Here is an 11,627-nt window from a genome sequence, read left to right as displayed (position 1 = left end):
TATCTTTGCATATCCTTGCACTGCCAGAGTTTTATGAGCAAAATTGCTTTGTAGTTAAAAGGCGCCTGGGAACAAGCTATGGGGATGGTGTTGAAATTAAAAACAATACTCTTCAAACTATTCCTGTTCTCGTTTGGGATCCCGCTGATGCTCAGCATCCCGACTCTGCGCTCACCGTGCACCTGTGGGACGGAGTGAAATCACCCGGCGATGGGGTGATTTCCAGCCACAGGGTGCTAATTTGTGGTGAGGCTTTTTAGCATCTTGCTGAGATCTTGCTGCTGCCACGTTGAACACTGCTTGGTTTTTTGCCCAGGGAGGTGGTGGAGTCACCATCCCTGGCTGTGTTTAAGGGCCGTTTAGATGCAGTGCTAAGGGACATGGTGTAGGGGAGGACTTTGTAGAGTAGGGTAGATGGTTGGACTCGATGATCCCAAGGGTCTCTTCCAACCTCAATGATTCTATGATTCTATGATCGTTTTATTTCAGATTCACTTCCACCTTCAGGGCCCTAGCTCTTCTCCTCTCCATGGCTCTCCTCCTTCTCAAGGTTGGGTTTCCTGGGGCTGGGTGGACTCGGAGAATTAGGGGGTGCGGTGAGTTTCCGTGCCGTGTAATGTGTGTGCACACCCCTTCTTCCCACCATCACTCACTCAGTCTCATATATATGTGTATTAATCCCCAGGGGGTGACTCTGAGAGGTTGTGCTCCAAAAGCAATCTGTCCCAGATGCTTGTAGAGCCTCATAAGGCTTACAAGGGGACAGTAATTCCCCCTTTGCCATGGGTTGATGGGTTCACACTGCTCATCGTGGCTTTACAAAGGCCCTCAGGGAGCCCAAAAACCATCTGGTCATGGATACTGCACCCGTTGGGGTGTGGGAGGCTCTACCATGGCAGTTACACAGCAGGGTCCTCATAGTGGTTTTTGAATAGATCACTGATGTTTGGATACAGGGAGGTTGGTGGCCCCTATAGCTGGGGCTGGAATGATGCTGGTGGTTCCCTTAACACCATCCTCTCTGTACGACTTACTGTTTGCGTGTTAAATAAAACCAAAAAATATAAGTGAAGACTAAAGTCAACGTTCAGCTTTTTCTTGAAAAGGAAAAAAATGTCATAGCAATGAGAAAATGCTGCTGATGAGCAGATCAGGCTTTCCAGGCTGTGTTTACAGGAGTCGTAGGAAGATCTTTCCTACAAGAAGCCCTATTAACTTCTGTGCATAAACCGTGTCTCGTCTCGCGCGCACGGGTTTGCAGGATTAAAATGGCTTGTAAATGTTAATAGATAACATGTTCAGCCACCTCATAGAGCTTGTGTTTTTCTTAGCTGTGGCGCTGCAGAGTCGTTCTACCTCTATTAAAACGGGTGGAGGGATTTCAAGGTGGGCCGAATGCGTCTCAAAGACTGGTTGCTTAATTAACAGGAGGCCTCCCAGTGACAGCGTTGCAAAACAAACTCCAGCGCTGGCCCGGTGCCTTTTTCCACTTCGCTGGTTCTGCTGCCCACATGTCTCAGCCTGCCAACACGGAGCGTCGAGTGCCTTTTAATAGCTGCTGTTCTTCAAATAATTTTATTACCGTGACAGCAACTTTTATAAAAACGCCTCTTACTGTCCTGATGATACAGAATCGATATATTAACTGCAACTTTTTTTTTTTCTTCCTATCTTTCCCTTCCAGGAGCAAATTCATCAGTTGTTGCTGACTTCATGCCTACATCATCATGGAACATCTCAAGTGAATTAGATAAAGGTAAGTTGGATAAAAAAAAATAAATAGTTGTTATATCAGATTTAAAAATCTCAATTCTTCTTCTCGACTTGGCCCAATTAGCAAGCAAAGAGGTGAGAGGGCACTTAAGATAAACCTTTTTTTGCTTTGTGATCATTTGACATTTGATTATGTGGGGTTCTGTGATTTCTGGAGAATGCTGCATTCGCATTTGATTATGTGGGGTTCTGTGATTTCTGCTGCATTCATTTCTTGGTCTAGTAAAATGTTCCACATGGTAAAAATATTTCAAGATGTGAGTTCGCTTGGTTTATGAACTGCTTGACATTTTGTCTGGTGGATCTTATGATTTGAACTCAAAATTAACAAGCATCAGGCGGTCAGTTTGCCTCAATGTGTTTTATTTTGAAATTTTGAGGCTTTAAATTAAGAGATGGGGAAAATATATTTGCAGGTGGTAATTATGTGTGATTTGGAGCTCTCTGAAGGGTATGTATTGTGATAAAAGGGATGTATTTCTCATTCCCCTTAATTTTGTACATTATGCACCACCAATTATTTAAGCCAAATTGTTTAACCTCCTCTAGCCCTTATTGCGAGGCAGTGGCCTGCAGCTCCTGAGTCAGTCTGACCTTTGAAATGCTCCTAACGTAAGGTTTAGAGTGGTGGATGCTGTTAGCCACACTAACTGTGCAGTTTGTCAGCCACTCTTCTCATTTGCTTATAACTTTGCCAACCATTAACTATTTAGACTGAAATTTCCCATTGTGGAGTTCTGCCACAGATGGTTTTTCCAAATGTTTTTGTCTGTATGTTGTTAACGTGGGTTTTTTATGAACATGTGTTCATAATGTTTTATGTGTAAGCATAAATATGCTTTCTGTGCACAAGTATGAAGAGAATACGTAGTTCTGGGTACTTTAAGGCAAGGCTGACTCTTTCACGTCTGCCTTCCCACCAGGGAAGGAGCAGGACTTTCTGGTGATTCAGGACATGTTGGAGATGACAAAAGTCAAAGGGCTTATGCTTGCTGGTGGGAAAGGGAGAAAAAGTGTGTAGTCATTAAGCAGCAGATTCCTGATTCACAGCAAATTGCTGAAAGAAGGATTTGACAGAGTGGATGTGTTATCCCACTGCAGTGGTTTATCCAAGTGCCCATGGCGGGTCTGTAGGTCTGGCCTGTGCATTGGGAATGTCCCAAACCTGCCAAGGACCAAGGGCAGTGATTCTACCAAACAGGATGCCTCTGTGTTTCTTTACTTGTTTGGCAACTTGCTTTGGTTTTTCAAAATGAAATAAATAAATAAGTGGCATTTACAAGCAACCTTTACTGATCTACAGGGTAGGTTTTTCTCTAGGAACCCACCCCATGGTCACAGGAGAAGACGTGGTTGCACTTCGTAGAAGTGGTTGAAATATTTTTGGCTGCTGAAAGAAGGATTTGACAGAGTGGATGTCTTATCCCACTGCAGTGATTTATCCAAGTGCCCATGGTGAGTCTGTAGGTCTGGCCTGTGCGTTGGGAATGTCCCAAAGCTGCCGAGGACCAAGGGCAGTGGTTCTCATGGCGGGTCTGTAGGTCTGGCCTGTGCATTGGGAATGTCCCAAACCTGCCAAGGACCAAGGGCAGTGATTCTACCAAACAGGATGCCTCTGTGTTTCTTTACTTGTTTGGCAACTTGCTTTGGTTTTTCAAAAAGAAATAAATAAATAAGTGGCATTTACAAGCAACCTTTACTGATCTACAGGGTAGGTTTTTCTCTAGGAACCCACCCCATGGTCACAGGAGAAGACGTGGTTGCACTTCGTAGAAGTGGTTGAAATATTTTTGGCAAATGATCGTTGGTGATATATTCTTTGTTCTCCACTGTGAGCCCAGGGGTTCAATTGGTAGAGCACCCAGAGATTGCTATATATCGCAGGGAAAGTTGTGCACCTCCAGCCAAAACCTAGATAGAGGGAAAGGTACAGAAGAAATAGTTAAGATAATGTCATTTTATGGTAAACTGTATTTGATTTGTGCTGAGAAATAGCCCTCAGTAGTTTCTTTGTTCTTATTCCTAATGGGAGGTTTTGTGTAGACTGGTTTCTTATGGCCAGGGTGATTTTTATCCCATATTTTGGTTAGGCTTTCTCTCAGCTGGCAGTTCAAATGCTCCATTTTTTCCAGTAGCATGTGCCCCAGGTGGGCACTTTCCAAATCCTTGGTGAAACAGGGAGACTCCTGCCTCCTTTGATGTCTGCTTTGTTCAAGCTAGCTCCAGAGCGAGCAGAGTTGAGACTTGGGGTGACTGCCACCATCCTGAACGTTGGGTCATTGTAAACCAAAGCCACACTTATGCTTTTTGTGCCAGCACTGAGCCCAGCCTCTGCATTAAACCATTTCCCCCGTTACTTCCATGGCACCTGCTCCTGAGCTATATTGTCAGAAACAGGTAAAATGAAGTTTCACGCTCTTAATCCACCTGGAATGCGGCAATTAGGACTGGTTGGGCTGAATCCTGCATTCCTGGGGGATTACCGGCCCCTTTGCTCGACCTGATTAGCATTTAGACTGCTGTAAGCTTACACACCTAAACGTGGATTTACATATGTGATTAAAATGCATTTGCTGCCCAAAAAGCTTAGTCAGAGGGGCGGATTCTCCCGGTGTGCCTACGAGCAAGGTAACGCACACACGTTTTGTCTTGTCTGAAAGAGAAGCAGGGGCTTTAATGTGGGAGCCATTGGTTCCACTCAAGGTCTTTGAACCTCTCGCTTGTAGAAAGCAAAATCCACTGTGGCACATGCCGACCTGGGGAGGCGAAACCTCAGAGGGGAAAATTAGGCACGCACTTCGTTTCCATTTCTTTTGCAAACAAGCATCTCAAGAAATCAACATATCCACTTGTCCTTGCTGCAGTCAGCCGTGAGGTCACGCAGGCGTCACGGTAAAACTCATTTTAAAGCCTATTAAGTTCACCACATGAAAGTGGTTTCCAGCCAGATTTCCCAATTAAATGGCTGTCCGCATGAAGTGGCTCTAAACTCTACCTGCTGCCTTTTGGAAATGAGCATCTCTTCCTCGGATCTCTCTCCTCTCTTTGGGAAGCAGGAACACCTCACAGTCTTGGTAAACAATATTCTGCATTTTGAAATAATTGCTTAATATGGTACTTTCCTTAGCTCGGTGAGTTGTGCAGTGATTATCTTACAACTGAGCCCTATTCAGGTTTCAATTTCTATTAAATAAGCTAAATCGACAGCATTAAACAGTTGCCTGTTTATTCTTTTTAACAGGAAATGAATTTAAAAGAGACGCAGCCACCCGTGAAGAGCTGTTGAAAGCAACGATTGATGGGAGGGAGGAGGTGGTTTCTCACCATAACCTTAAAAAAACAAACAAACTGCGCATAAAAAATAAAAAAATAATCATTTTTAAAATGGGAGAAATTTAGCTATGAGCATTTCTCTCTTTTCTGACTGGTAAATCACGGCGTGCGGAGGGAATGCCACGAGGGAAAAAGAGAAATGAAAATTTGATCCAGTGAAATATTTAATTATGTAAGGAGAAATAAGTGAACTTGAGGGGAAAAGAAGGGGCTCTGGTGGTAGGAAAAGGCCTGTCTCACGGGGTCAGTGGCAGAATGAGAAGGCTTTCACCCCCAGGTTGCTAGCGGAGATTTCCTCGGTGGGCAGGAGATGTCCAGCAGGGACCTTGGCTCTTTGGAGAAGGTCCTACACGGCCTTGTAGGCTCCCAACGCTCGCCATGGCACAGCCATTCCCTCTTGGTGGCTCAAAGCAATTTCCTTATCCAGAAATGGTTTGCCATCAGCTGCAGCTATAGGTGGTATCCGAGGCAAAACAAAAAAGGCCAGATGAAGTCGGGAGTAAGCAGAGTTCACGGGGACACTCTACCCTGGTGCTGGCATTCAGGGTCCATGCTCCATTTGTTCCTTAATGTGACTCTTTTTTGGGGTGCACCAGCAAGGCTCCCTTTCTCCTCCCTGTTGTTTAAGGCACTCTAGTTTCTCTTTTCTCTTTGCTTGTGCCTTGCCTTCCCTCTCTCTTACACCAAGGGACAAGCTCCTGCTCTGGCTCTTTGTTTGAGAAACCTTCTGATTTACCATGAGCTCTTCTTTTCCCCGATCCTAGTTCAAAAAGGCGAAGAGCCCTTCATTCACCTGCTTCTCTTCCACGAAAATGATTGTGGATGGATAGGCTTTTCCTTCTGTCGGATGTTGGTTTATTTACAAAGAAACAGATAGGCCTACATTTGAATGAGAGCCTATTTACATCTGGTACACCAGAGGAATTGTTTGGGAACTCTTCATCCTCAGGCAAAGATAATATTGGAGTCTCTGCCAAGAAAAAGTCAGCTTTGAAATATTGTTTTCTTTCAACTGTAAGTCGAATTCAACTTTGGTGAACGTTCACCGGAATAGGATTCTCTATGGGATTGATAAGAGAATGATGCCATTGCTGTGGCTCCTCCTCATCAGGTCCTCCCTGGTCCCCTCATGTCCAACTGCAGCCGCCTCAGGAGCTCGTTCCACCATGGCAGTGCTCAAGGATGTGTCCTGGCCATGGTTGAGCCAGAGCCAAGGACACCAGTGCTGGGGTGCAGGATGTTATCACGTTGCTGGTACCTCCTCCCAGGAGCTCTTCCCTTGGTCCTTCCAAAGAAAACTGATTAACGTGAGTTTTAGCAGATTGGGCCTATTTTCCTTTCCCTTTTCACAGCCTGTCTGCTTTGGTAAACAAGTATGAACTGTTAGAATGAGCCAGGGCTTGGCAACCATTTTCATTTCCAGAGATCCGTGATCCCAAGCCCAGACTTGGAGCTTCCCACTGCGTACAGCCACTCTTGTGTGGCATAAACCCTGTGGTCAGTGCTGTGGCAGCACTTTGCAGTCTCCTCAGTCTCTTGGTGTTGTACAGAAAGCCATCGTTCCCCAGGATTTCACTAAATGAGCCCCAAATCGGTCAGTGGTTTAAGGTTAAACTGGGATTAATCCTGAAGTATTCAAGGGTGGAGACACCCCCCCAGTGCTGCCTCCAGCTCTGGGGCCACCAACAGCAGAAGGACATGGGGCTGTTAGAGTGGGGCCAGAGGAGGCCCCGGAGATGCTGGGAGGGCTGGAGCCCCTCTGCTGGGAGGGGGGGCTGAGAGAGTTGGGGGGGTTCGGCCTGGAGAAGAGAAGGCTCCGGGGAGAACTTCCAACCCCTTCCAGGCCCTAAAGAAGGGGGGCTCCAGGAAAGCTGGGGAGGGACTCTGGATGAGGGAGGGGAGCCCTAGGAGGAGGGGGAAAGAGGGGAGATGGAGCTGAGATGTGGGGAAGAACTTGTTTGGTGGGAGGGTGGTGAGAGCCTGGCCCAGGTTGCCCCGAGAAGCTGTGGCTGCCCCATCCCTGGAGGGGTTCAAGGGCAGGTTGGAGGGGGCTTGGAGCAACCTGGTGTGGTGGGAGGTGTCCCTGTCCATGACAGGGGGTTGGAACGGGATGGTCTTTAAGGTCCTTTCCAACTCTAACCATTCTATGATTTCAATACAAGGATCACTTATAGCAAGCGTCCCTCCTCTGGGATGGTCTGGGGGTCCAGAGCAGAAAATAACCGTGTAAGGCCAAAACAAGGGGTGGGAGAGCTCCAGTACTTGTGTCGCTACCATGTGCATGGGACTGTGTGTCATTAACTTCTCGGAGATCCTTGTGCAGGCTGAGCATCCCCTGTCAGGATAGGCTGGAGGTCATGGAGCGCAGAAGGTGCTGCAGGACATCCTGGTTGGGCTTCCAAAGGGGAGAAGCAAGCCTTGCCATCCTTACTGATGAATCCAGGCTAAAGCTGTCACCTTGGCAAGTCTTTCCAGGCAGGGCAATGACCTGGCCATGAGTTCTTCTAGGGAAAATCTTTCTGATGTCCCAGGGAGAATTTGACTCTTAGGCAAACTACATCTTAAAAAACATAAACAAAACCAAACATGGAGAAAACCAGGTGGATTGAGACCTCCTTACTTTGGCCCCAGTTCTTTAGAGATTTCCAGATTTTCTTTTGAAATCACTGGATGTGAATTTGATACACGTGGTGAAAGGGGAAGAATTACAGCTTTCACATTTATGCACAATTTACCTTTTTATTTTCCTTTATTATCTGGGGGATATTCGGTAAATCAAGCTCCCCTGATGGGGCTCAGGATTCTGATTCTATTTGTGGGGTCCCGTTAGTAGCGAGGCAGTAAATTACTGCTACTTTGTTTGAAAATTTTTTTAGCCACAGTACATTAGCTCCTTTTGTTTGCTTTTCCACTGACGGAGTGTACGTTTTTATTTGAGAATTTGTGTTTCTTGAATGTCTCATTTATAAATAATACAGGGTGTGAAATTCGAAGGTCACAGAACACAACCTGGAAAAGAAACCACCCCCAGTAACGTTGGGCATTCATGGCAAAAATATTCCACAAAATGCTTCCCTCACATGGGGTTTTTTGTATAACTTCAGTTTGTGCAGTGAATATCTGACCATTATGCATAAGGTAACTATATATAATAACCTTTTCCTGGCTCATCCAGCTATCTTTGTTTATTTGAAAGATTGATAGATCAGAGGGTCAAGGGACGTGTTTTATTGTAAGTTTCTGTTCCAAATTTCCTGACATTTTTGGTTTAAAAAAAAAAATAGACCTTTAAAAGGCACAGAAAGGGCTAATAAGAACCAGATCCTAAAGTGATGCTATGTCAAAATGTCAAAAATAACAGCTTTTCTTTGACTCTACAGCATTAATCTTAAGGCACATACCTTTCTATACACCCGGCCTTTAATAGCTTGAGTTTTTGTACGTGGCTTTTTACTGCAGAGCAGCTTCTAAAGTGACAACAAAATCCCTTGATGGTTTTCAGTAGTTGGGTTTATAGCTGGATGTGGACATTTGTTTACCTATTCCAAATCACTTTTTTCGTGATAAAGTTTAGAGGCTTCCTACTTGTGCTATAAAACTGGTTCCTGAGTAAAGAAAAGCTTCATTTCCCCTTGCCAGATTATAGCGTCAAAGCTATCACCAAGACATCTGTCCTTAAACCTGGAAGTTGACTCATAAAAGGGGAGGCAGATGTGAACTCTCAAACGCATACTAAGAATTCGGGTAGGCAGGAAGGGCAGTGAGTTGTCCAGTTCCTACCTAAAAGCGACAGGATTCAGGTGCTCAGCCCCAGAGAATTTTTTTGGGAGTCCAGAGGCATCTTGTGCTCCGGTTTCCCTCCACAAACCCTCCATCCCCTGTGGCCCAGGGCAATCTCTAATCTGCTAATTATCAGAAAGCAGCAATTAATTCTGAGAATCCCAAATACAGCGGGTGTCAGGTGTGGACATCTGAAGAGGCATAAAGCCTCGGGCAGCGGTCAGCCTGTTTCAGGTCAGTAAATTATCCTCAAGTGGCACTAAAGCCTCTAGATAGTGTCTGGGAGGAGAAAACCCAACAGACAGCTGCAGCCTGTATCCCAAATTGAGTCTTGCACATACACATCACTGAGGAAACTCCTTTGAAAATAAGTTGGGCAAGCAAAGGCAGCAGAGTATTTCCTCGTGTCCCAAGACAGTTGACATTGAATATTTCCGCATGATTGTCTGGACTTCTTTAACTCTGATATTCTTCAGATGGGTTGCTAAATCCTGGGCTGGGTGCGGTATCCCTTTCCTCCCACTGTCATTCCTCTACTTTTATTCATTTAAAATAAGTGAAATTCCAGGTGGGAATCTTCTTTTCGCTCCTTTTAAAAACAAGGGTCAGTTGATCGGACTCACAGATTGGACCTGCCGGGAGTTGTCCTCCTTTGTGAGTTACAGGCAGATCAAGCAATCGATGGTTAATCCTTTTTCCAACTAAAAAGTATGTTCTCTGTCTATGGCCACACTTCAGTCAAAAATCCTGCTGGTTCCTGCCGTAGCTGAACTGGAATAGCTTAAAACCCGAGTTGATTGAACATATGGAACAACCAGCAAGGCCCCTCCAGCGTCTTCAGGCTGGGTGGGCTCCACGTTGTTGACTTTCTCCAAAGGGAACATTTCCATATAGAAAATTTCCAACATCTGAGCTCAATGCTGATGCCAATACGTGTGAGTACAAGGTGCATCCAGGTGTGGCATCAGACTGGACTAATGTGAATAATCCAGAGCTCTGAATGAATGAAAATGCTTCTTTCCAAGCTATTATATTACATCAGGTGGCCTGGTTTGGACCCTCTGATGTGCCTATCACACTCTTTCCCTTTAAATAAACTCTGTAAGTTACCGATTTTCACACTTAACCATCATGCAGTCACCAATTGAAACACTTTTTGGATTTCTTTTTGCCAACGTATGCTGTGACAAAGAACCATTGAGCTGCTAAACCTCTTGGTGCAGAAGGATAAATGCAACGAGCAGCCTGTGAGACTGGTGTCCCAGCTGCCTTACTCCAACCAGCTCAGGTGGTTGCTTTACCTGCTGCAACCCAGAGCTGAATTTTCAGCTCCAGAATTAAATTTATTCTCTGTCCCAGCAGCTGGAAACAGTGTCCCCACAGCTGTAGGTTTGCCTGAGAAAAGGTTTGGAGATGGTACTTTCCAGAGGAGTGTGTTGTTATACATCTAGAATGGGAAGAAACTTGGTCCACCAGCCTCTCTGTGGCACCTGGATCAAAGCTGTTTTCAGGCTCTCGATGGATTGAATGGAGACTTTAATTTTAGCTTTTCTTTGAATATTCCGAAAGATCAGAAGGGCAGAAAGAAAAGGATAAATGAAACAGCAATTCTTCTCATAAAATGAACATTTTGGGGTCTAATCCTGTATCCCTATCGTGCTTTAAACACCTAGTGAAATCAGAACCACAGATCACACAGTGCTTGGCCGGGGGAAAGGGTCTCGCTGTGGCCAGCAAAATCCTCCTCCAAGCAAAGAGGGTGTTACTGCTCTAAGATGTGTCTTTGGTAATTTAAGATAGAGTAACCATGTGGTCACAGAGGAGATTAACATTCCTTGGCCAGAGAGGACGAGCTTTTATTTTGAAAGCCACCTGGGTTCCACTTAAAAGTAGTAGAATGCTCGAGGATTTATTACGACCGGGCAGGCTCCTATTTAACAATGTCAAGACGTAGCTGTGGAAATACACACACTTTTCTTCTTTCGAGACACGCAACTCACTACATTTCGTCCTTGCACAGCTGTTGCTGTTCTGTAACATCAAACCAGCAAAAAAGTTTGGCCACGAAGGATACCTAATATTTGGATTTTATATGCAGTGTCTCCAATTTATGCGCTTAGAATCACGAAGATGACTTATGATGTGTTGTGTTTGCATTGGCAATGGCTCAAAACCAGAAATATATTTCAGGCTTGGCTTTCCAGATATTATCTCAAGTCATTTAAAAGTTCATTATAGGGCACCCGCTAGTGCTGCTATAGCAAAGGGGCTGTCAGCATTTTTCAAGGGTTTATAACTCAGCCATTAAAAAAAAAATATCTCTGTGGGCTGAAACTTGGCATTCAGGGTCTAGGCCCAGCAGTAAATTGTTTTTACAAATTAAAAAAAAATCAGGTTGACTATTATTAAATTATAGGTGGGCTAAATTTTATTTAGACCTTTTTCAGGCTATTCTCCCATACTTCTGTAAACTAAACCGTTTCCAAACTGTTTTTATAGAGTGCTACTCTCAAATACGGACCGGCTTTTGTTCTGTTCTTGAAACCCTGAGATTTAACTTAAAATAAAATAACAGTGCTTATCCCAGCATAGCACTTTTCACCTTCAAAGTGCTTTACGAGCATTATCTCATTAATGTACATAACAGCCTCCCCATGATGTAAGAGGGATTATTATCCTCACTTTATAGCCGGAGAGATTGAGCCAAAAGGTTTAAGGCTGTTTTTAAAAGGACTTAGTTG

At 44.7% G+C, this 11,627-nt stretch overlaps 1 protein-coding gene across 1 annotated transcript in view; it reads left to right on the top strand.

Moving 5' to 3' along the window:
- Nucleotides 1-1,662: 1,662 nt before the first annotated feature.
- The window catches only part of ROR1 (receptor tyrosine kinase-like orphan receptor 1), a 61,099-nt gene continuing 51,134 nt past the window's right edge, over nucleotides 1,663-11,627 (top strand). Inside the window, exon 1 of the mRNA XM_014938893.1 lies at nucleotides 1,663-1,756. Coding sequence (XP_014794379.1) covers nucleotides 1,714-1,756 — 43 coding nt within the window. The 5' untranslated portion in view covers nucleotides 1,663-1,713. The remainder of the gene's footprint in view (nucleotides 1,757-11,627) is intronic.

This window comes from Calidris pugnax, unplaced genomic scaffold, assembly GCF_001431845.1.
Source record: "Calidris pugnax isolate Ruff unplaced genomic scaffold, ASM143184v1 scaffold18, whole genome shotgun sequence".
In the NCBI taxonomy this organism is placed as follows: Eukaryota; Metazoa; Chordata; class Aves; order Charadriiformes; family Scolopacidae; genus Calidris; species Calidris pugnax.
This window is presented reverse-complemented; position numbering and strand designations above follow the sequence as displayed.